Below are 23,868 nucleotides of genomic sequence, written 5' to 3'. Positions count from 1 at the left end.
GCATATTAAGTGTTTTCAGTTCCTGTTAATTCACCACACCATTTTCTACCTTGGTTTCTTACTGTATGGCAACATTCAGGAATCACTCATATCTGCATTCATTTAAATATAACTAACCCATTCCTGTGTCAGGGTATAACTTCCATGTCCCTTTGCCAAAATTCATCTATCATATCTGTATGTCCACCCTATTTTAAGCCTTCCTTGATGCTTGCATTTTTTTCCCTTAATAGCCATCTAAGTACTTTCTTGCTCAAACCATCTTTCCCAGTAGAACGTAAGCTTCAAGAGGGCATGAGAGCTTCAGTCACATGATACTAAGAATCCTTTTAATGTTTGGCATTCTGTGTATGTAATGGTATTGCTTTCCAATCTTCATTTTGCTGATGATTAGTGATACTGACAATCTTTTCATATGCTTAATGGTCATTGATATATCCTTGTGTGTGTATAAAATGTCCGTTCGATTCTTCTACCTATTTTTATTGGTTTGTTTGGACTCTTAAAATTGAATTGTAGGAGTTCTTTATATATGTTTGGACTCAAACTTTACTCAGATATGTTCATTGTGAATATTTTCATCCCAGTCTGGGGCTCGCCATTCTTTGAAATTGTCTTGTGAAGAGTGGAAGGTTTAATTTTGATGAAAGCCAATTTTTCTTTTTTTTTTCTCTAATGGTTTGTGGGTTTTGTGTGTCTCAGCTAAGAAATATTTGCTACTCAAGTCTGTGAAAACATTCCTCCATGTTTTATTTTAGATATGTTGTAGTCTCACTTTTTATATTTAAGTGTATAATTTATTTCAAGTTAATATTCACTGTGTGGTGTGACGTAAGGCTCAAGATATATATTTTTTCCAGAAGGATATAAAGTAGATCCTGAACTATCTATTGAAGATTATCACCTCTCCAGGGTAATTAACTTGGCATTGTTGATGAAAATATACAAGTCGATCTACTTCTGGGTTATATTCTGTTCCATTGATCTATTTGTCTATCATTATGATAATTCCATGCTATCTTTAATACTTCAGTATTACAGTAAAGCTTCAAAACACAGGTACTATAGATATTCTGACATGAATCTTTTTTTCATAGTTGTTATGACTATTATCTTTATATTTTTATATTATTTAAAATAAGATTATTAATATTTCAAAGTGCCAGCTATAATTTCAGTTGAAATATGTATTGAATCTATAGGTTAATTTGGATATAATTAACACGTTAAAATATTGAATCTTTTAACCCTTAAAATAAGCTACATTCTCAGCTTATTTAGGTCTTCAAAAATTTCTCTCAGCAATGTTTATAGTTTCTTTATATGAGACGCACATATTTTATTAAATTCTCCCATATCTATTTCATACTTTTGATGAATTTTAAAGGTTATATTTAATTTAAATTCCTAAATTATCTTTATGAGCATAGAAAAATAAAATTGATTTCTGTATAAGGAAGATCATTTTGATGTTCCTCATTCATTAGTTCTACTAGCTTTATTATAGATTCATTACCATTTTTAAAGAAATGTTCACTTAGTCTATGAATAAAGCTAGTTTTACTATTTCCTTTCTAACATGTACATTAACATTTATTTAATTTGCCTTATTGCACAGGTTAGGACCTTCAGTACAGTGTGAATAGAAGTAGAGCACAGAGCTTTGACGTCTCAATATTAGAGTTTAGTACTCAGCCTATAAGCATCAAGTATAATAAAAATATGATGTTGCTTTTCTTCTATTTCCAGTATGCACAAATTTTTGTTAAAAACATTACTGATTTTTAAAATGCTGTTATTGCATCTGTTGATACGATCATATAGCTTATTTTCCCCTTTAATGTATTAATATAGTGAACTGCTCTGATTTTAAACGTTATATGACTATTGTAGCCTTGGGATAAACCCAACGAGGTAACAGTATGTTCTTTCTGTATATTACTGAATTGGATTTGCTACTGATTTGTTGGAAGATTTTTTCATCCGTGTTCATAAAACGTATCAGTTTGCAATTTTCTTTTCTCATGATGTCTTTGGCTTTGGCCTGATCAAATAATGCCGGCCTTACAAAATCACTATACATTTTTTTTCTCCTCTCCTTTATTTTCTGGATATACGCTTGTACAGAACAGATTTTATTTCTACCTTAATCACTGTCAGAATTTCCCATTTATTGATATGTCTAGTCATTTCAATTGGATACTGGCCAATGTGAATGTTACTTTATACAATGTTTAAAATGAGGTGCTTCATTTTGGTAGAATTAGTTTGATACCTTGAAGGCCTGCTGGATTTTTAAGCTTTCAAGGGCAGTGTTAGTAGACAAAATTCTAAGATGTCAAACCTCAAATGAGATTATAGATCAAGTGGATATCTTCATTGCATACTGGTGAGACCTTGACGAGGGGAGCTACATAACCCATTCCTGGAATCCTGACCCACAGAAACACAGATAATAGGTTTCTGTCACTGTAAATTGAAAAGTTAGTGGTAAGCTTTTTATTACTGAAAACTAATACTGATCTATTTAGAGTACCCTTTACTCTGGGGCTAAGTCAATCTTACTAGAAAACTATGCATCTCATAAGATTTCAAATGCCCTGCTGATCGCCAAGGTCATTATACTATGTCTGCTGAGAGTGTGAATATCTCCCCACCCTGTTTGAGCACTGAGAATTGTTCTGCTTATGATTCTTTAGTTGTTTTTAGCCTGGCTTTTAGAGTTTCATTTTGTACATGTGTGACCTAATACTCAGAAAAAAATTACAAAGCGCTGTTTTTAGATTTCTGGTGCTCTTTTTCTGTGTCACTCTCTCCTCTAGAATTTTTTTTTCCCACAACATGATGGAACATTACTTGTGTACTTGCAAACTATTTCATATATTTTGGCACATTTTTTTATTTTACTAGGTTATATTATCACTTTTCTAAGTGGATCTTTTAAATCGTATATTCTGTATAGTACAATAATTAGATGTTATGTGTCAAGCACTGTGCAATCACTGGATATATAAGGCACTTAAACTCATATTCTGGTGTTAAATAGACATTGAAATAACTGAATCAATTAGTTCAGTACTATAACAGAATTTATATTAAGTGTGAAGATATATGAAAAAGTGAGAGTAGCAAAGATAAAATGATTTTCTCAATCTCCCTTGGTTGCTGCAGTCAGCTAATTTTTAAGTCTACAGAAAATACATGAAATGTTTTACCTATATGTTCTCACTCCTCATTTCTATTATGATAGCTCTCTCCATATCTCTCACCTGGACAACTATAATAGCTTCCTAAATAATCACTCCTATGAGGTTTTTTTTGTCCTCCTCACTGCACTCAACATTTCTCCAGAGTTATTTTTTTATCTAGTTAAAATTTTATGCCTTTACCTAATACTTGCATTATTCTCACACTACTTCTCCAACAAAATCTTAGTAAAATTTAATTCACAATCACATGTACACACATGGACGCATACACATGTATTTGTGTATGTGTATGTGCACAATATGAAGTTCCAAGGCAAGGTGATTTGAGGCAATGATAGTTTTAACACCCTATTATAAGAATTGTCATCTCCACTTGCTGGCCATCCTACTGTTAAGATCTCATTCATTCTTTTGTTGTTGTTGTTTTTTTGTTTTTTTGTTTTTTAAAAAAAACATATGTTAGGAGACTCTTTTCAAAGCAAAACCAATTACTTCTGGGATGGGGAAACTAAATCATGAAAGCCTTAACTATCTATTGTAGGTGTATGAGATTGACTAAATTCATCAAGCAATATACAGTGAGACTAGAGCATAACTGGAATCATTGGTTTGATATACATGGAGGTTGTGAAGGGCAGGAAAGGGGGGTTGTAAGGCTCCAACTAAAGCTCTATGTAGTAAGGATAAGCTCATTCGAGTGGTATTCTTGGGAAGTATATAAAAGTGCATTGACTTTTTTACAGGGTGACAGGTAAAGGCAATGAGAAAAGCTATACATCTTGTTCATCATTATGTCACTAGCGCATAGAACAATGAATTGATCATAGTACAAATCTAGAAAATGTTATGAAAAAGTATTTAAGAATGAAAGGGAGCATACCTGGTCTTTTTCATAAGACATTTATATCAAGGAACTACTTGGCAGACTAAATACCATAGGCATAGGATATGATAGAATATGTCTGGCACTTTCTAAAAAAATAAGTATTATTTTCATCTGGTACTCAGAACCAAGAAATTGGGTGTTTGAAAATATACAACTATAAAAAACATTAATGGAGATAAATAAAAGATTATTTTAGTTAATTAAGTCATAAGTGGCCCACAAGAAAATGTTTTGAAATACCTAATATCCAGTGACAATTTAATCAAATGTCAAGGAAAATAAATAGGAAAGATGGCTTAAACATCTTTTGCAATATTTAAATTTTTAAATTTTCATTTAAAAATAATCAACACCAATGTTAATTTCTTGTTTTGATTAAATGGATAATGGTTATATATATACCGCATTAACATTAGGAGAAGCTGTGGGATGTAGAGGGTATATAGAACTCTTTGTACTATCTATACTGCTTTTCCATAAATGTAAAACTATTGCATAAAATTTTTTACAAAGAATTAAAAAACATAAATGTAGTAAAAATAAAATTTTGATTTAATACTGAATTTTAAAATACAGATTTAAGGAAAATCTGAGAGACAATTTATAACATTTGCATATAAACTGGATCCATAAAATTATTACTGACCATTTTAGGGGTAAAAATTTTAGCATTGTTATGTAGCAGAATTTCCTTACGCTTAAGAGAGCTCCGCTGAAATAAAAATATGTGTGTATTTGGGTATGCGTACAAAGAGATTAGTCAAAAGTGGCAAAATGTTAACAGTTTTTGAATGTAGATGGAGAGAATACGGTTTTTTTTTAATTGTATAACTGTTTTAAACAGTGTAAGTTTGATTTTTTGAAAGTAAAAAATGGTGAGGAATGGCATAAAAAATTAAGGATTCTCCAGACAGTGCTGGGCTTGAACGTGGCCTTATGTTAAGTAGTTTCTGATGATCTCCACAATAATAAAAAAAATCAAAGAGAAAAGATTTCCATCCAAAAAAATGAGAATTTTCAAAGGCTTAATGTTTTATATTTTGAAAATATAACATCTCTAAGCATCATGTTCTTAAGTAGGTTGTAAAAATGAAGTTTAAAATGATGTCTATGTGGGTGTTATATGGGAAATGAAGAAATCATTCAGCATGAAAAACTCACACTTTACCATTTGGTGAAAGTCAAGCCTGCACATCCATATGTTATTTAGAAACAGCTAAGATGACTTCCAATATTTATATTGCTTGGAAATATTTTCCCACTCTCTTTCTTGGGTAGGAAAAAGTGATGCATTGGAATATCTAGTGATTTAGTACAAAATAGATGATGGCTAAGCTGAGCAAAACCTTCATTTTCTGGTCAAATCATTTCTCCAAGATATGTGCATGTATGTGTGCGCACTTTAAATATTATTATTTGTATAATGGGAATCACACTCTATGAAAGATACATGTTTAAACAATATTGTCTGTGACACTGCTAAAAATACATTTACTTTTGCTAGGACTTTTAACTTCTTATTGTAATTAAATTTTTTTTTTAATTGTTAGAACTAACTCCTACTGTTCTGGTATAATGATGCATTCTTCTAGGCATGTTTGAATTGCGAAGTACAAAGTATTTCATTCAGTCAACACTTTACTGTTGAGATATGGTTCTACTTTTCGTGAACAAATTACAATCAAATTCTATTATATATGAAATACCATAACCAAAGCATAGAAAATATCTCAAGGGTAGCCTCTGGACTAAAAAAGAAGCATGGAAAGTAGATAATTCACACTTTAATTCACTCCTTTGTTTTTACATACTTTACTCCTACTTGTGGGTGAAAATTTGCCAATTCGATTTTTATTTCTTCTCATATCTGTTCAAATGAAGTGGGAGATTTTCATAGGACTCAACAGTTGAAAGAAAATTGGATGAGGAAGCTAAGAGAACTGAATATTCACAGATGACATAACACTTTATTGGGAAGATAGAGATATTGTGTTTATCTAAATTTAGCTATTAATTTACTCTTAAACCATGAATTCACCTCCCACTGATTTTCTGAGTAACTTCATCTGACTAGGAGACAAACAGCAAACTTCATTCAGCTGAAATTTATTAAGTGGAGAGTACAGTTTATTTTCAAAGTTCATTCAAGGTTTTTCAATGAAGAAGTTATCCTCCTACTAAAGTACATGTTTTTTCTTTTTTGTTTTGGGGTGTGTGCATGTGTATGTGTGTGTGTGTGCATTTAATGATTTAGGAAATGCACAGTAGAGAAGAAAATATGAAGTTGATTTCAGTCTGATTAAATGTTGAGCTACAGAAACATGTCTGATAACTAAACTGCCATAATATTGTGCCCTTTAATCGTGGTTTGCAACCGAGGAGGCGAATTTATGAAGGGCTCCACAACATGGAAGCATAAGGTTTCCCCAGGTGATTGTAGATCCCATATTTGACCCTAGAGAAACTTTACTAGAATTGCTACACCCACAAGAGCTTGACAGAGAATACAAGATGTTACAAAAACACATTTTTGTATTAGTCATGTCTATGGCACGCTGTCATTGCCTCTGTCATATGTTTCAGTACCAATTGCCACTTCTAACAAAAATATTATATTGGTAAAAAAATGTCTCTCCCTGGGCGCGATGGCTCACGCCTGTAATCCCAGCACTTTGGGAGGCCGAGGCGGGCGGATCACGAGGTCAGCAGATCGAGACCACGGTGAAACCCCGTCTCTACTAAAAGTACAAAAAATTAGCTGGGCGTGGTGGCGCGCGCCTGTATTCCCAGCTACTCGGGAGGCTGAGGCAGGAGAACGGCATGAACCCGGGAGGCAGAGCTTGCAGTGAGCCGAGATTGCGCCACTGCACTCCAGCCTGGGCGACAGCGAGACTCCGTCTCAAAAAAAAAAAAAATGTCTCTTACTGGAAAAAAAAAGATTTGACATAACCAAAGCCACACTAACATCTGAATTTTGAACCATAAAAGGTGACACAAATTATTCACAAGAAAGAATCTTTAAAAAATAATGATATTGTGAAAGGGTATTGGAATTTGTATCCTGGTAAAAGAAAACGAGTTTAGGCTGACAATGGAGGTATGAAGATGGAGATTCCTCCTCTGATACACAAACAGCAATCACTGTTGCAAATGTTCTGGGGTACATGAAGTGCAGAAGTAAGCTTATAGATACAACACGTGAATACCCAGAAAAAGATGAAAAGGGACTCTTTTGAAATAGCCTAAGTGAGAGATGATAACGGCGTAGACTAGGATTGTGATGCCACTGTGGATTAGGTAGTATAACCGATAGGACAAGATGTGGGATTGGATGCAGAGAAGGAAAGCATGACTCACAGGTTTTTGATTGAGTTCTAAACAGATGGTGCTGGGAATAATGGGTGAGAAACAGGTTTTAGGTCCGAGAAAAATCAATAACTATTTTTAGACATCTTAATTTTAAGAGGGCTGTTAGAAATCTAATAAGAGATATTGACCATGCAGTTGAAGATTCAAAACTGAAGCTCATAGTGGATACTGAAGAAGAGTTTAAATTTTGCAAATTATATAAATAGATGAGATCCTCTAAGAAAAAGGTGAATAGAAAGAAAAAGCTCTTTTTAATTTTCCTTGTAGAGAATTTGATGCTACATGGACAATGACAATTTTATTTCTTGTGTTCTGATGCTTATATATTTTACTTTTTTCCAGCTTCACTGCCATTTTTATGATTTCCAGAAAAATACTGGATAAAAGTTGATTTAGTAGACACCTATGTTTGTACCTAAATGACAGCTTTTTAATATGTGATTATTGAATATAATTTTTTATTGGTTATTTTGAAGATAACTTGTCTTAGGTTAAGAAGTTCTTTGGTCCTAGCTTTCCAACAGTTTTTTTTTTTTTTTTTTTTAGGTTTTAATTGTGAACGAATGTTGAAGTCTGTCTCAAATACTTTACTACATTCATTAAAATTATGATATGGTTATTCTCTTTTAACATAATGATCTATTTCTGGAATAATTTCAACTTGGTGATTATATATTCTTTTATAAATATATTACTCGGTTTGTTTTGCTAAAATATTTTATATAATTTTTCAACTCTGTTAACCAATTAAGTTAGACTCTAAATGTCATTTCCAAAACTATCCTTAATGAGTTTTGTATCAAGGATATGTTATTCCCATTAAATGAGTTGGGAAGATACCTTATATTTTCTATTCTCTGAGAAAATGTGTGTAAGCTCAGAATTATATCTTTTGAAATCTCTCTTATAAACTGTTTGTAAAATATTATGGGAGAGCCCAGTTAGTTTTCCTCTAAACAAGTACAATATAAATTTGTTATGAAGATTACGAATAGGCACTCAAGATATAAATTATACCAATTGCTTAAATAGTTATCACTTACTGGTGGCTTAAAAATTAAAAAGATACTTGCAAGTATCCTTTTTAGTATTATAATGACATGAGGGGGTTGTTTGTCATATCATCCCCATTTTACAACTTGAAAAACTCAAGCTTAAAGACTTGAAGAAGCCTGAGGTCATGCAGTCAGTACACAGGACAGCAACTACATCACCATGTAATGTCTCGCTCTAGAATTCGCAGTTTCAATCACGTTATTTTGACAAATTTATTATAAAAAGGACAATTTGCTGAAAGTAAACTTTGCCTACTTTTTAAACATAAGTTATAATCATGATTATATTTCCACAATTTAGGGTAAACCGAAGGAGCTATTTAAATAAATGGAAATGCAAATGCCTCATTTCATATCTTATGAATATTGGAATCTACATATTTAATACCTATGAGAGTACAAGGGCAAGAATATAATAAATATTGTCAAGTAAATATGATTTTAAATTAAAGTAATTATTATTTTATCACCAACAGTATTAGTTATCTACTGCCACATGACTAGTAACCTCCAAACTTCAGTGACTTAACCACCATTTTATTTCTCAAAATTCTGTGGGTCTGCATAATTCCTTGGGTTGGCTGGTAAGTTGGGAGCCGGACAGGTGAGGTGATGGTATGGATGAGCTTCACTTTCCAAGTGATTTTTCATCCTTAGAGAGGCTAAACTGGGTTTCTTTATATGTAGTCTCTGAGCAGTGTTCCAAAACAGCAAAAGTAGAACAAGTATGGCCTTTTAAGTCTTAGCTTCTGTTGTTACACAGTGTAAGTTTCGTTACCTTATATTGGTCAAAGCAAATCACAAAGCAAACCTTATATACAAAGATGGGGAAATAGATTTCACCTCTTCATGGTAAAAAGCTGCAAAATCACATGGCAACAGGGCACAGATATATACAGCATGGTTTCTTGAGGGCCGTTATTTAAAGAGTCTCTTACACAAACTGACAGCTTGATACACTGCCTTTTGAAAGGAAAAGTCCATAATTTTTTAACCTCATGCTGAGATATAAAATATATGACATTGTTTTGAGAGCTTCATACATCACTCCAAACTCTTTTTGTGGTATTTTAATGAAACTAGGATGCCTTCATCTTTACACAATATAAAAAGAGATCCTCTGAAATGTTGTAATCTCAGTCAAAAAAGAATGTAGGTGCTAATAAAAAGAATTTCATCAGGTGTCAAAATGAGAAATATTGAGATAAATGGTTGGGATAGAATTTTTAAATAATCTATTCATTTTGATGGTATTATTAAAATAATGACAAAATGAGAATTAGAAAGTAGATTAATGCAAATAGTCTATTTTTTTTTAGCAGTAGACTTTTTCAGCAAATTTCATCTCTCTGTGGAAACATACCAACGGCGTGCTAAAGGGAGAAAGAACTGAAGTTTGCTCTGAATTTTAGTTTAAACACACTCAAAATCACAAGTTGTCTTTCGAAAATACATATTGTTTTAAGGTCTTGATACAATATCCACTTATAGAACACTTAATGTTTCAGACATTATTTATTAAATCCTTACTATTAACCCTGATAAAACAGAGACATAATCCCTATGGCCTTTTAGTAGACAGGAAATAAGGCTCAAAATATTAATCTGCCTACCTGTCTTAAGTGGTGGCACTCAAATTTAAAGTCATCATTTTAAGATTTTACTTAGTGTTAATGTCATTACTGCCATTCAAAAATTTTGTCATAGCAAGTCATCACCATGTATATTTAAAATTTTTCAAAAATATTTCTTTTCTTAAACAATAATAAAAATAAGATAGCCTAGTTACAAAGGTCTTTTTAATAAACAATTGGCATTTGATGAATGCTAATGATATATGTAACAGGTTGTAGATGGAGTACTTTACATATATTTTTCCATTTAATTTCATAAAGCCTTCTACAAAAGAGGCACTGTTATTTTCAAATTTCAGTTAAGAAATAGTCTTAGAGGGGCCCTAGCACCTATCATACTGTATAAATCAGAATCTCTATGATCAGTACTTTAGAAATTCTTCCAAAAACATAATAATGTGCAACCAGAGTTGGAAGCTATTACTTTAAATTGTTTGCTATACATTGTTAGGAAAAAAAATGATGACATAAATTTGGGGAAGGCTAGAGCAAACTGAATAGCAACAATTTCATAATTTTCTTATCATTACATCAAAATTCCCTAGTATTTACAATTTTTCATTTCAGAATCATACACTAATAGGTAAGAATTTTAAGATATGTAAACACATTTTCTGAAGGAAATACATTTTGCTGACACATTGCTAAAATGAATTACATTTTAATGACTTTTGGAGCTTTAGACTTTTAAGATAAAATACAATGTAAAACATGGGGTATTTGTGATTGGGGGGAAACATGCACATGAATTACTGCTTAAATCAACATTAGCTTTTTTTTTTACAGAAGCATTTAAGAAAAAAAAGCAAGTACAATTTTGCTGTTCAATTTTCTAGCAATTCAAAGTATAATCTCATGTGATCTATCATTTTTAAAGCAGTATCTTCAAAAAAGTTCACATGCATCTTTTCCTTGAATTCTTTTCAAAGTCTACCCCCTAAATTAACTCTATTTAAATATACCTGAATACATTTCAATGTATTAGTCTATTGCATGGTAAGCCTATGTGTGTATTGAACAATTATCTATAGCCAAGTATTACCCATCTATGTGTAAACCTACGTATAAATGAGTAGATATGGCAGTTGAAATTTGTGTCTATATTATGCATAAATCTACTACTGCTAATATATTTAGGCTTATTAAGGTATCCAGTATGTTAAGGTACTAAAATCACCAAGTTATATAAAAAAATTAAGACTCAAGCAAAAGTATTATCTTGTCACATATTAAAGTGGATAAATCCTCTCATATCAAGTAAATTAGTTTTAATAATCATTTTCAGTTCTTTAGAATCTTGAATATTTTAAGTTGCCACTTAGTTCCAAGACTTAACTCTTAAGCCACTATAGGAGTTTCAGGAAATTCAACGGATCTCATGCAAGATAAAAACTTACCAGCAAATTTGATGTGAAATTTATTTTCAGGCTTTAATATCTGGACATACAAAGGACAATTTGGAGCAAAATCTTTCACAGCCCATGCTCTCAAAATTGTTTGGTGATCCTGAAGTGATCAAAATAAAAATATCATAGCATAAGTTAAAATTTTTATAACATATAAAGTAAAAATAAGCAATCAGTTTTCTTGGTCACATCTGTAGTTAAAACTTTAATACAAAAATTACTGTGAGGACTTGTTAAGGATACCTATTATTTCCACAGAAGAAGGTAGTGATAGCTAATTCAATCATAGATAATTACTAGCACTTAGAATATTAGAAAAGATTAAGAGAAAAAATAGCTGGACAGACTTAAAAATAGAAAAACTAATAGTTTGTAATAGGAATTTCCAAGGAGAAATAAAAAATGTACATATAATAATAACATGCTTAGAAAATTACTTTTTAATATAATAGTAAAGGTAAAATAATTTTGACCTGTGTGTGTGTGTGTGTGTGTGTGTGTGTGTGTGTACCTGTGTGGTATGTTTGAAGACATAAAAAACTCTTAGATATAATAAAATACATCAAAAAAAGTTTTTAAAAAGACACTTAAAGTAAGAAAGGGAATCAAAACCATGCTTAACACGAACTCCTTTACATAGTAGTCACCCCATAAATTCAATGAATTGAAAAAATCAAGGAAGATTATTAGATAAATGCACCACACAGTTAGCTAATACATTTTTGGAAAGGAAGCACAAAGGTGCTCTAGGGTAGCACTGTTCATGTAACAGCCACCAGGCACATAATTCTATTTAAATTTGAAGTAACTAAACTTAAACAAAGTTAAGAATGTAATTACTCAATCACACTAGCCACATTTCAAGTGCTCATAGCTGCACATGGCTAGTGGCTGCCGTATTAGAAAGTGGAGGTATAGAAATTTTTCGCCATCACAGAAAGTTCTCTCTGACAGCACTATTAGTGAAAGGAAAGGAAGATCCAAAATACAGATAGACACGAGGGACTCTTTATCCAAATGCAGATAGAAGAAGTTGTTATTTATGGTTGGAAACTGCTATAGACAGAATGATCGTGTCCTCCCCAAATTTACATGTTGAAATCCTACCCCGCATTGTGAAGATACTAGGAGATGAGGCCTCTGGTAGGCCTCATCGTGAGGGCAGTCATCATGAATGGGATTAATACCCACACAAAAAACACCCAAGAGAGAGCTTCCTCACTTCTTCAGCCATGTAAGGATGTTGCAAGAAGATAACCATCTAGGAACCAGGAAGCCAGTCTTTATCAGACATTAAGTTGGCTGGCTCCTTGATCTTGGACTTTCCAGCCTCCAGAATTGTGAGCAATACATTTCTGTTGTCTATAATCGACCCAGTCTATGCTATTTTGTTATAGCAACCCAAAACAAGATAGTAACTTTAAGTTACATGAAAGTTGATGAATGGTAGTCCAGTATGGTTTACATGTACCATATGTAACTTACAGGCAAATATTCAAATATCAGAATGAGTCTAATAATTCTACTAAGATTCATCAAGTGAATACTTGTTAATCCATTTTACATGCTTTTAAATCTGAGGTTTGAGGGTTATAGATAACTTAATGGAGGATTACTGTTATTTCTCTTTCACTAGAAGTACACAATTTTAAAGGAAAGGGAAAAAATAGAAGTAAACCACTATATAAGTAAAAGGATGCCAAGTTATAATTTTTATTTTATTTTATTTCATTATGTTTAGTGTTGTGTTGAAGATAATAGGCCATTCTAGGGGTTTTAATCCTGCTGTATCCCTCAGTATCTAATTAGACTTGGACAAGTTAAATTTCCTCATTAGTAAAATGCAGATATTCTGTATCTTACAGGATTTCTAAGGTGAAATAGACAACACACAAACACCTTTTAATAGAGGTTGGCAGTCAGTTATTGAAAAAACATAAGTTGTTTTTCTTATTATGTGTATCATCTTAGTAATAGTGAAGTAGTATCATTAAGGATAAAAGATAAAGAACAAAAATGAATTTCTCAGGAAAAATTTAAAGTGAGACTTATCTGCTGACACCAGCAAGAAATGTAACATTAATAATAAAAGAAGAAATAGAGGAGGCCAGGAGATCTATCAATATGAAAGAATAAGCTCCTAATAAATTGTCCTTGCATATGACAACTATTAAAAAATCTACAGAACAAGCATATAAAGGCCCTAGTAAATGAACTAAAGTAGGCCGATTTTAGAGGAAAATTAAAACTTGGAGAAAGTATCTTGCATGTTATAACTTCCCTGTTTTTGCTGCTGTGACCTGAGGGCACAAGTTGGCTAAGACTTACCACAACAGCACAAGTTGGCTAAGACTCCATAGAAAACCTGCCAGAACAACAAGAGAATGGAGCCTGGAACAACCAGAGCCACCAGAGACAGGAAAAGGGAGAGGCAGCAAAGAGAAACCACAAATTCCATGAATGAGTGTAAACATCCTTGGCTGACCTCTGAACCAAGAATGCATGGGGAAGCATAAAAACAATCGGAGCTGACATTTGTGAAGCACTACCAACCTCATTGGTGATGGAGTTTACTTTATTTTGAGTTTAAGCAACTTAGCCTCTGCTAAAATTAGAGCACTAACATTATTTGGAAGAATACAGGAGAATCCAAGCCTCCGCAACATAACACAATATCCAAAATACAATGCAGTATTATTCAATTTATGAATTTCCAGAAAAATGTGACCTATTTGCACGGGAAACAAAGAAAATGATAACCAATAGATGGTAGCTACTAGACAGTTTGAGATGTTAGAATTAGCAGAGAAGGATTTAAAGCTGCTACTAGAACTATGACCAGTAATGTAATGAAAAACATGCTTGTAATAAAAAAAAAAGAAAATTTCAGCAGAGTAATAGAAAGTATTTTTAGATTAAAAAGCTGAAGTTTATGAAAAAACATATTCACTATATGGGCTTTGAAACAGATTGGGAATGACAGAAGAAAGGAGTCAGTGAACTTGAACATAGATCAATAGAATTTACCCAATTTGAAAAACAAAGAGAAAAGGTACGGAAAAGGGAACAGAGTACAGGAACTTGTGTAACACGGTAAAAAGGTCTTACATAATATAATTGAATTCCCAAAAAGAAAACAAAAGAGAAAAACTAGCAGAAAATGATTTTAAGAAATAATGACTAGAAACTTTTCAATTTTGTAGAAGACATACACTTATAAGTTCAAGAAAATTAGCAAAATCTAAACTATTTAAACAAAAAGATAACCATGCCTAGTCACATTGTATTCAAACTGTTAAAAAACAAAAATAAAGACAAAATCATGACAGCACCTAAAGAAAGAGTCATATGGCCAAGGACTCTCATCAAAAATCCTGAAAGCCAGGCAACCCTGGAAAAAATTCTAAAGTTTAGAATGAAGGAAAAAAACTATGAAACCAGAACTTTATATCTAGCAAAAACTCTCTCAAAGAGGAAGGTGAAATAAAGGACTTTTTAAAATAAAGAAATCTAAGGAAATGTACTGCCATTGGAATCATACTACAAGAAAAGTTTAAGAAAACTATACAAGCTCAAGAACAATGATACCAGGGAGAAGGAACTTCAGAAATAAAACAAGAGTAACAAATGTTTAATGTTTTAATGACTATAAAAAACCATTTCCTCTTAACTTCTATAAAATACATAATCTGAATAAAGCAAAATTTATAATATTGTTTAGTGTAGTTTCTAATCTATGGATAAATTAGTATATCTAACAACAATAACATAAGAGAGTAGAAAAGGAATAAATGTAAGTTTATAATTTTAACAAGTGGTATAACAATGATATAAAGCTGACTATGAAGCAGTAAGAATGTGTATTGCAATCCCTAGAGCACTCACGAAAAAAAATTCAAAAGGCACATCTAAAAAGCCAATAGGTATATTACATTCAGTGCTTTACAAAATCAAATAATAAAAAATCTGGGAAAGGAAAAACAGAGGAACCAAAATCAGCGGAAACAAACAGAAAACAATTTAGATAGAGCTATGTCTAACCATATTAATAATGACATTAAATGCCAATAGACTAAACATGTTGAAACACAAAGATGTAGATAGCAAGAAAACAACTCAATTTAAAATTGGGCAAGAGATCAGAACAGACATCTGACCAAAGAACATATACGGATTAGAATAATGAAAACACAGTCAACACATGTCATTAGAGAGTTGCAAATGAAAACAGTAAGACATCACTAAACACTTTTCATAATAGCTAAAATCTAAAATGCTGAAAACACCAAATACTACAGAGGACACAGATCAATAGGAAGTTGCATTCATTGCTGGGAGGGAATGCAAAATGATACATCAAATTTGGAATACAGTTTGACAATTTCTTACAAAATTAAGTATACCCTAACCAAATAATCCAGCAATTGGGCTCCTTAGTATTTACCTAAGGGAACAGAAAATGTAGGTCTCCACAAAAACATGCATGTACGTGCTTAAAACAACTTAATTTATAATTACAAACACTTGGAGGTAACCAAGATATACTTCAATAGATGAATGGATAAACCGTGCTACATCCATACAATGGAATATTCAGCAATGCAAAGAAATGCACTATCAATCCAAGAAAAGACATGCAAAACCTCAAATGCATATTGCTAAGTGAAAAAAGACAATCTGAAAAGGCTACATACTGCATGATTACAACTATATGTCATTGTAGAAATGCAAAATTATGGAGATAGTACAGAGGTCAGTGGTTGCCAGGTTGGGGAAAAGAAAGGACAGAAGGATGTATAGGTAGAGCAGAGAATATTTTTAAGACCCTAAAACTATTTCTTACGATATTATAATGGTGAATGCATGTAATATTACATTTATCAAAATCCACAGAATATGCAATACAAAGAGTGAACCCTAATGTCAACTATGGGTTTTAGTTAAATAATTTATCAATATTGGTTCATCAGTTTCAACAAATGTACCACAATAACGGAAGATGTTAAAAATAGGAAAATGGGGGGTGTAGGGGGGAAGGAGTGTAGGGGGTGAGATACGGACATTCTGTATATTTTTTGTTCCATTTTCTCTGTAAACCTAAAATGGCTTAACAATAACAACAAAAAGTCTAGTTTATTTTTTAAAAAGTAAGTGAGAAAAGCATGATCTGTAGAGTCACAAACCTTGGGCTCTAACCTTCACTTCAGAGCTTACAAAATGCATGAGTAAAGGGAAGTTACTACAGATCTGATTCTTCTTACAGAAGTTTTGATTATTGTATAATGGATGTGTGTGACTTACTTTTCTTATTTATCTTAACCCTTGACAACAGTTGACTTGTAGACCACTGGCTCCCTAAAACATCCTCGTTTGGCTTATCTGACACCATGCACTTGGTTATCCTTTGACATTCTTATGCCAAACTGAACTCATCTTGCTACTGGTAGTCCTCCCTTTTCCCAAAAGAAAATACTACCAGATACTAAATCATCAGCTTCTCTGTCTCACTTACCTTACATTTAGTGAGTTCTCAAATCTTGTTGATCATGCCTCTAAAGATTGCTCTAATAGATTCCACTTTTCTCCAGCACCAGTGCCACAGCCTAATCTAAAAACTTGTCACTTCTGGCTTGGAGTAAGGGCAACAGCTCCCCAGTCAGCTATCTCAAGCTTTATAACATTTTTTCATTAATTCTATAATCTTATCAGATGCAGTTTTTTCCAACTAAAATTCTTTTTTTTTTTTTTTTAACTTTCAACTAAAAAGTAAATTTTAATGTCGAAAGTGCAAACTTGGGGAAGACAGAAAAGATCACACACAAGGCTGTCACTTCACACTTGGAAGGTTGCACAGCAGCCGGGCAGAGGCGCTCCTCACTTCCCAGATAGGGCGGCGACTGGGCAGAGGCGCTCCTCGCTTCCCAGTCAGTTGGGCGGCCGGGCAGAGGCGCTCCTCACTTCCCAGAGAGTTGGGCGGTGGCCGGGCAGAGGCTCTCCTCACTTTCCAGACAGTTGGGCGGCCGGGCAGAGGCGCTCTTCACTTCCCAGTCAGTTGGGTGGCCGGACAGAGGCGCTCCTCACTTCCCAGATAGGGCGGCGGCCGGGCAGAGGCGCTCCTCACTTCCCAGATAGGGCGGCAACCGGGCAGAGGCGCTCCTCGCTTCCCAGTCAGTTGGGCGGCCGGGCAGAGACGCTCCTCACTTCCCAGAGAGTTGGGCGGTGGCCGGGCAGAGACGCTCCTCACTTCCCAGACAGGGCGGTGGCCGGGCAGAGGCGCTCCTCACTTCCCAGAGAGTCGGGCGGTGGCAGGGCAGAGACACTCCTCACTTTCCAGATTGGGCGGTGGCCGGGCAGAGGCGCTCCTCACTTCCCAGACGGTTGGGTGGCCGGGCAGAGACGCTCCTCACTTCCCAGAGGGGGTGGCCGGGCAGAGGCTAAAATCCTTATTGTTGTACATGGCTACTTAAAATCCTACAGTGGTTTTGTTTCTTTTGGCATCAAATTCAAACTTCTTAACAAAGCTTACAACAACCTTTATTAAACTTTTCCCAAACTATTTCCCCAGTCTTTGCATTCTTCTCTCTGGTGATAATGCACATTCTCCACTCATAACCAGCATTTCTCACCTAGGACCGTTTGCCAAGAACATTCTTTACGGGCTCAGCCCCACTCATGCCTCTCATCCCTGCTAAAAAGTCACTTATCTAGGAAGCCTTTTCTTCTGACTACTGCTAACTTAGGATAGATGATACTACTTGATCCCACTGTATTCTGTAAACAATTAACCCCATTTAATTTTTAGCATTTTTAAAAGCTGGTCCTCAGTAAACTACAAGCTTGATGAAGCCAAGGGCCATGTCTACATTTTGCTCACCCTAGCTTATCCCCAGAAACTAGCATTCATTTGCATATCACAGGTGAATAAGAAAAACAATATTTACTTCTTATTGATAGTGTGAACATTAAATGTGATAATATAAAGAGAATTAGGCATATAGAAAGCATTTAGCAAATATTTCAATTCAATGGATGAATACATGGGATAAAGTACCTATTCTGAAACCTTCCTTGTTTTGTTCATATTTTATGCCCTCACAAAACAGAACAAACATCAATAATTTTGAGTGGATCATTAAGTGAGGAAAAAGGAAAAGAGCTGTATAAGATGGCGTAAATATCATATGAGAAATAGAAAAGAAAAATTTTCCTAATACAGATAATTAAACTAGCAAAGAAACAAGATTTCACTTCATTTTTTTTTTCTAAAAGCAGAAGATAAGATTGATTTTTTTAAACTTTTCTTGGGGACAAATTCATCCTTAAGTAAACGGCTCCATATTTCGAATCATAGAGTAAAATGGTTATTGTGATAACCTTAGAATAAAAATGCTGTAATAATAAAGGTAGGTAACTTGGGACACTATCACATCATATGAGTGTCTGCTGCTACTGTGAAACAGAACATTTTACCCAAAGTCAGTTTGCCTAAAAATTAAATTGGTGAAGAATGTCTCCATAAAATTCAACTTAATAAATTGTACTACCTAAAAGGTATTTGTTGTTCTGAGGACTTAAAATAAACCACTTTACCTATGGCAGGAATTATTTTACTGAAATCCAAATAACCCATTAAAGAACTCAGATATTTTAGATGAAATTTTATACATGAATTATTTACCTATCCATAAATTTATAATTTTTATTAGACTCTCAAACGGAGTCTGTCACCTACAAGTGATAAAACATTGGTTTGATCAAAGGTATCACTTTCAATTTTTAATTTATAAAATACATCTGCAGCACTTGAAAATTGATCTATTAACCCTGCATCTTTTGAGTATATCTTGCTAACTTATTCATTGGACACTTTATTTTTTAAGATTACTAGTATATAAAGTGAAACTGAATTGTAAAACTTAAAATAATACATGTAGATAGATTTGCCCAAAATTTATGCGCAATTGAGCAAACTAATCACAAACGCTTATAAAATAAAGAGTAAAAAAATTCTTATGGCAATCTGGAGAACAAACCTATCTTGAAAACATTCGAATGTATTGTTGTATAAACAATTCTTGCCAAATGTAATCCTTGCCCAGAGAACAATTTCTTCACAGATGGCCCTATGAAGGCCTCACAGTAGATTGGCCTCAAAAGCACCTTGAGGTCAGGGTCTATTTTGTTCATAATTACAACATCCAGGTCTAATATGTAGACTGTCAAAAAGTATAAGGTTAGATTACATACACATGTATCTGATAATATCAAAAACTGAAGGTAATTCTGATACAGAGGATTCATAGTATCTATCATCTATAACTAATTGACCTAACCTCATGACTGAATTAAGAAAATGATACATTTCATTGTGAGTAATTGTAATTGATGTCTTTAGAGAAGTATGCTTCAAATTTGATACATACTTATTTTAAACACAAAAATAATTCAGAAGTGCTCTTAAATAAAAATACTTTAAAAGAAAATAGCCAAAATCACTAAGAAATACTCCACCATTAAAATATGTGGCTGCATTTTACAACAGAATAGCTGGCTATTAGAAAGTAGAAAATCAGGCCAACTAGTTGTAGTCTAATTAAATTATATTACTCACCCAAACCTATAGGCTCGACAGTGGCCTAGCCTTCATGAACAATCTATACCAAAGTAAAAAAAAAAAAAAAAAAAAAAAAAAAAAAATTAAAAGAAGACTTGGTCTAGCACTCTGGGCCTCAGCGTTCAAGCTTTTATGGCTGTAAATATAATTTTGTCCTCCTGCCAAGTTTCAGCAGAAGGGATTTAACAGTATATCTGGGACTGAAACATTACCTTGGGTTCTAGTTTTAGGAAAAAAAGTCCTTGCTTTTTCAATGATCTCTCAGGGACTGTAATTCTGCTTTTGATTCCCACTCTTGTGGCTGAAAATGTACCACTCCTTACAGATACTTAATGATAAAAACCTGCTTGCCTGTCGGTATCTCCATATATATTATCAAAATCTTACCAGAAATTTTGGGACTGAGCAGCAAGTCAACATTATTGCCAGTTCAAAAGCTTACTTTTTGTCTTTCCTTATAGAGTAGCTAAATTCATTTTGTACTCTTTCTGAAAGCTGAAACACTGTATCGTTTACTAGTCCTTGGTCTGAGTTGGAGTAATTCATCCAGAACCATACACTCCTTAAATTGTATGTTTTACTTACTTAAATCCTCTCCCAGGTTTTGAAGGAAACTTCCCTCAACACCAAATCCAATTCCAGATCTTAATCCTCTTGAATTTTCCCTGATCTAGTTACTCAGTTTAACATAGTCATGACCACACTATCCAAAAACCTCTTGAAACTCACTGGTATACAAATGTCAAATGAATAATAAAGTGATTTGTAAAGAGGTCAGGTTATCTTGATGGCATGTAACTGAAGTCCAGTGATGTACATCTGTCAAAAATTTACCAAAACTTATTTCTGAGTATACTAAAAACTCAGTTATATTAGGGATTTCAAGGTATCTTTTCAAGTTTAAAATTCTGTGATTTTTGAGAATGGTAAGGAAAATATTTTTGAAAACAAGTCACTAACCATTGGGTTGACTAAAGAGCTAAATAAAATTGCAAAATCTCCCAAAAGAATCTAAGGTACATTTCATTAGGGAATGACATAGAACAGATGATTATGTGCCTGTTTCAGTGCCTGAAGTGGATCTTCTTAAAACAAAACATACTTGAAAAAAAACAGTGAAAAAGCTTCCATAGCAAACATTTTATTTCAGCTCTTTTCTCATGCTGTCTGAAGGGTACATGAAGGGAAATCACTGAGTGCTCGGTGATTGTTTGCTTTCTTTTCTAAGATACCATATGTTCAAAAATGCATGTAATAATCAAGAATAAATATGTCTTTGACATTTAAGAAGAAAGTCAGCAGCATGAGCCAGGAATAAAAACAATTTTTTTTCTGAGAGTTACAACTTAAAGCCTTGGGAGTCAAATACCTAACATGCCTCAAAGTTTCTCCCCTCAGCGTGAATAAACATTAGGCAGGTTTCCTCCTGACTGTAGGCCTCTGACCTCTCTTTACTTACGACATTTATTTTAGAAAATTTTCCATTATAAATTCTTTCTCTGCTCCTTTGGGATGTGAATCTTCCCTCTACCACTTGCCAGTGTTTCTCGAGGGCCTGGAGCCTCCCTCTGCCCGGATAATCTTAACTGTTACGCTAAGCAAATGGAAACAAGAAAAATCAACTTCCACAAGCTCTTTTCACTACATGGGGCCACAAACATACCTTCATCTCTATCTATATATACTGTTTTCCCTTTTGTTAAAATGGATGAAAGTTTTACACCCTTATCCAAGAAAAACCTTCCACTCCTGCATAAGATCACATCCTATTATTTTCTTTCATGATCGATTTTGCCATCTTTGGTAGATATTTATCGTATTTACTGGCCAAAATCTTTCCCACTAAAAAAAATAAAAAAAAGGAAAAGAAGGAAACAAAGCTTTCATTGATCAAACATTACCCATCAGTTACTGCCTGATTTCATTGCACTCATGTACAGAAAACACTTTCAAAGTCCATAATTATTGCCTCCAATTCCTCTTTGCTATTAAATTTTAAACCTTTCTAATACAAAAATTTAAAGATATAAATTTCTCTTCAGATGCTGGTAAAGCTGCATTCCATACAATTTAATGTGTTGCATTTTCATCATAATTCTTCTTATTTTCTCTTTTATCCATGGGTTACTTATGGATGTTTTGCCTTATTTCCAAATATTTGGGTATTTTTCAGCTGTTGTTTTATTATTGATGCCTCATTTAATTCAATTACAATCAGAGAACATATTCTGTAGGTTTTAAATTCTCTGCCACATCTTTTCTGGTCCAGAATATGATATATCTCTGTGAATGTTTCACATGTGCTTGAAAACTGGAATTCCATTTTTTTGTGTAATATTCCATACGTCAATTAGATGAAGCTGGTGATAGTGTGTTCAAGTTTGTTATAAATCTACTGATTCCTGCCTTTTTATATTGATTGCTAAGACAGAAGTGTTGAAAATTATAAGACTAACTGTAGCTTTTTACTCCTCCTTTCAGTTATGCCATTTTATACTTCATGTATTTTGAGGGTTTTTTTTTTTTTTATAAAGCACACATACACATTTAGGAGTGCTATATTTTTTAAATGCATTGATCCTTTACTCAATACAAAATATTCCTCTTCATCTTTGGTATGAGTTCTTGTCCATGGGTTTTCTTTGCCTAATATAGCCACTTCCACTTATATATGATTAGTATTTGTGCAGTGAATCGTTTTCATCTTCTTATTTTTCTATTTATCCCATCTATTCTTTGTTCCCTTTTACTGCCGCCTTTTGCATTAAATACATTTATTGTTCCATTTAATCATATAGGTTTTTAAAATCTTTATTAAGGGCCACCCTAAGGTTTACAACATACACCAGTATTTATTACACCCATCTTTCAAATAATACATAAAGAATCTCACTACAGTGTATTTTGTTTTTTTTCAGTCATTATGCTAGAATGTCATTCATTTTACTTATGTTTGTTATAAATCCCACAATAATTGTCATTATTTTTGTTTTAAACAATAAATAATATTTTTAAAATTTCAAGTTAAATATATTTACCAACATAGTTATCATTTCTGGATTTCTTAATTTTTTCATGTGAATCCAGAGTGTCATAAGACATCATTTCTATTTGCTAAATAACTTTCTTCAACTTTTTTATAATGTAGGTCTGTTGGCAGTATAAACCAAATTTCCTTATCTATTCATCTGTTAATGGACACTGTTTATTTTGATTTCTTGGCTATTGTGAATAGTACTGCAATGAACATAGGAGTACAGACATCTCTTTGGCATGTTGATTTCAATCCCTTTGGATGTATAACAGGAAGTGGGATTTCTGAGTCATATGGCAATTCTATTTCAGGTTTTTGAAAAACCTCCATATTGTTTTTCATAGCTGCTTCACTATTTTATATATCCACAACCAGTGCACATGGTTTTGAGTTTCTCCACATCACCATCAACTCTTTTTATCTTTATTTTGATAATAACAATCCTAAGAGATATAAGATGATATCTTTTTGCTGTTTTGATTTGCATTTCCCTGATAATTAATGATATTGATCATCTGTTCAAACATGATACTTGTTGGCCACTTGTTTGTCTTCTTCAGAGATATTTCCATTCAAGTCATTTGCCTATTTTTTAATCAGCTTATTTCCTTTTGTGTGTGTGTGTTTGGTTTTGTTTTTTGCTATTAAGCTATGGAAGTTC

The 23,868-nt window shown here is 33.2% G+C and overlaps 1 protein-coding gene across 14 annotated transcripts in view; it reads right to left on the bottom strand.

The window, feature by feature from the left end:
- The window catches only part of KCNT2 (potassium sodium-activated channel subfamily T member 2), a 440,948-nt gene that overhangs the window by 167,543 nt on the left and 249,537 nt on the right, over positions 1 to 23,868 (bottom strand). For all 14 annotated transcript variants that reach the window (XR_009210825.1, XR_009210826.1, XR_009210827.1 and 11 more), the window contains one exon: positions 11,551 to 11,659. Coding sequence is in view for 11 of the 14 variants with exons in the window: in XM_058430744.1 (XP_058286727.1) it covers positions 11,551 to 11,659 (109 nt within the window). In the remaining 3 variants the exon portion in view is untranslated. The remainder of the gene's footprint in view (positions 1 to 11,550; positions 11,660 to 23,868) is intronic.

Source organism: Hylobates moloch, unplaced genomic scaffold (genome assembly GCF_009828535.3).
Source record: "Hylobates moloch isolate HMO894 unplaced genomic scaffold, HMol_V3 SCAFFOLD_18, whole genome shotgun sequence".
NCBI classification, from domain to species: Eukaryota; Metazoa; Chordata; class Mammalia; order Primates; family Hylobatidae; genus Hylobates; species Hylobates moloch.
This window is presented reverse-complemented; position numbering and strand designations above follow the sequence as displayed.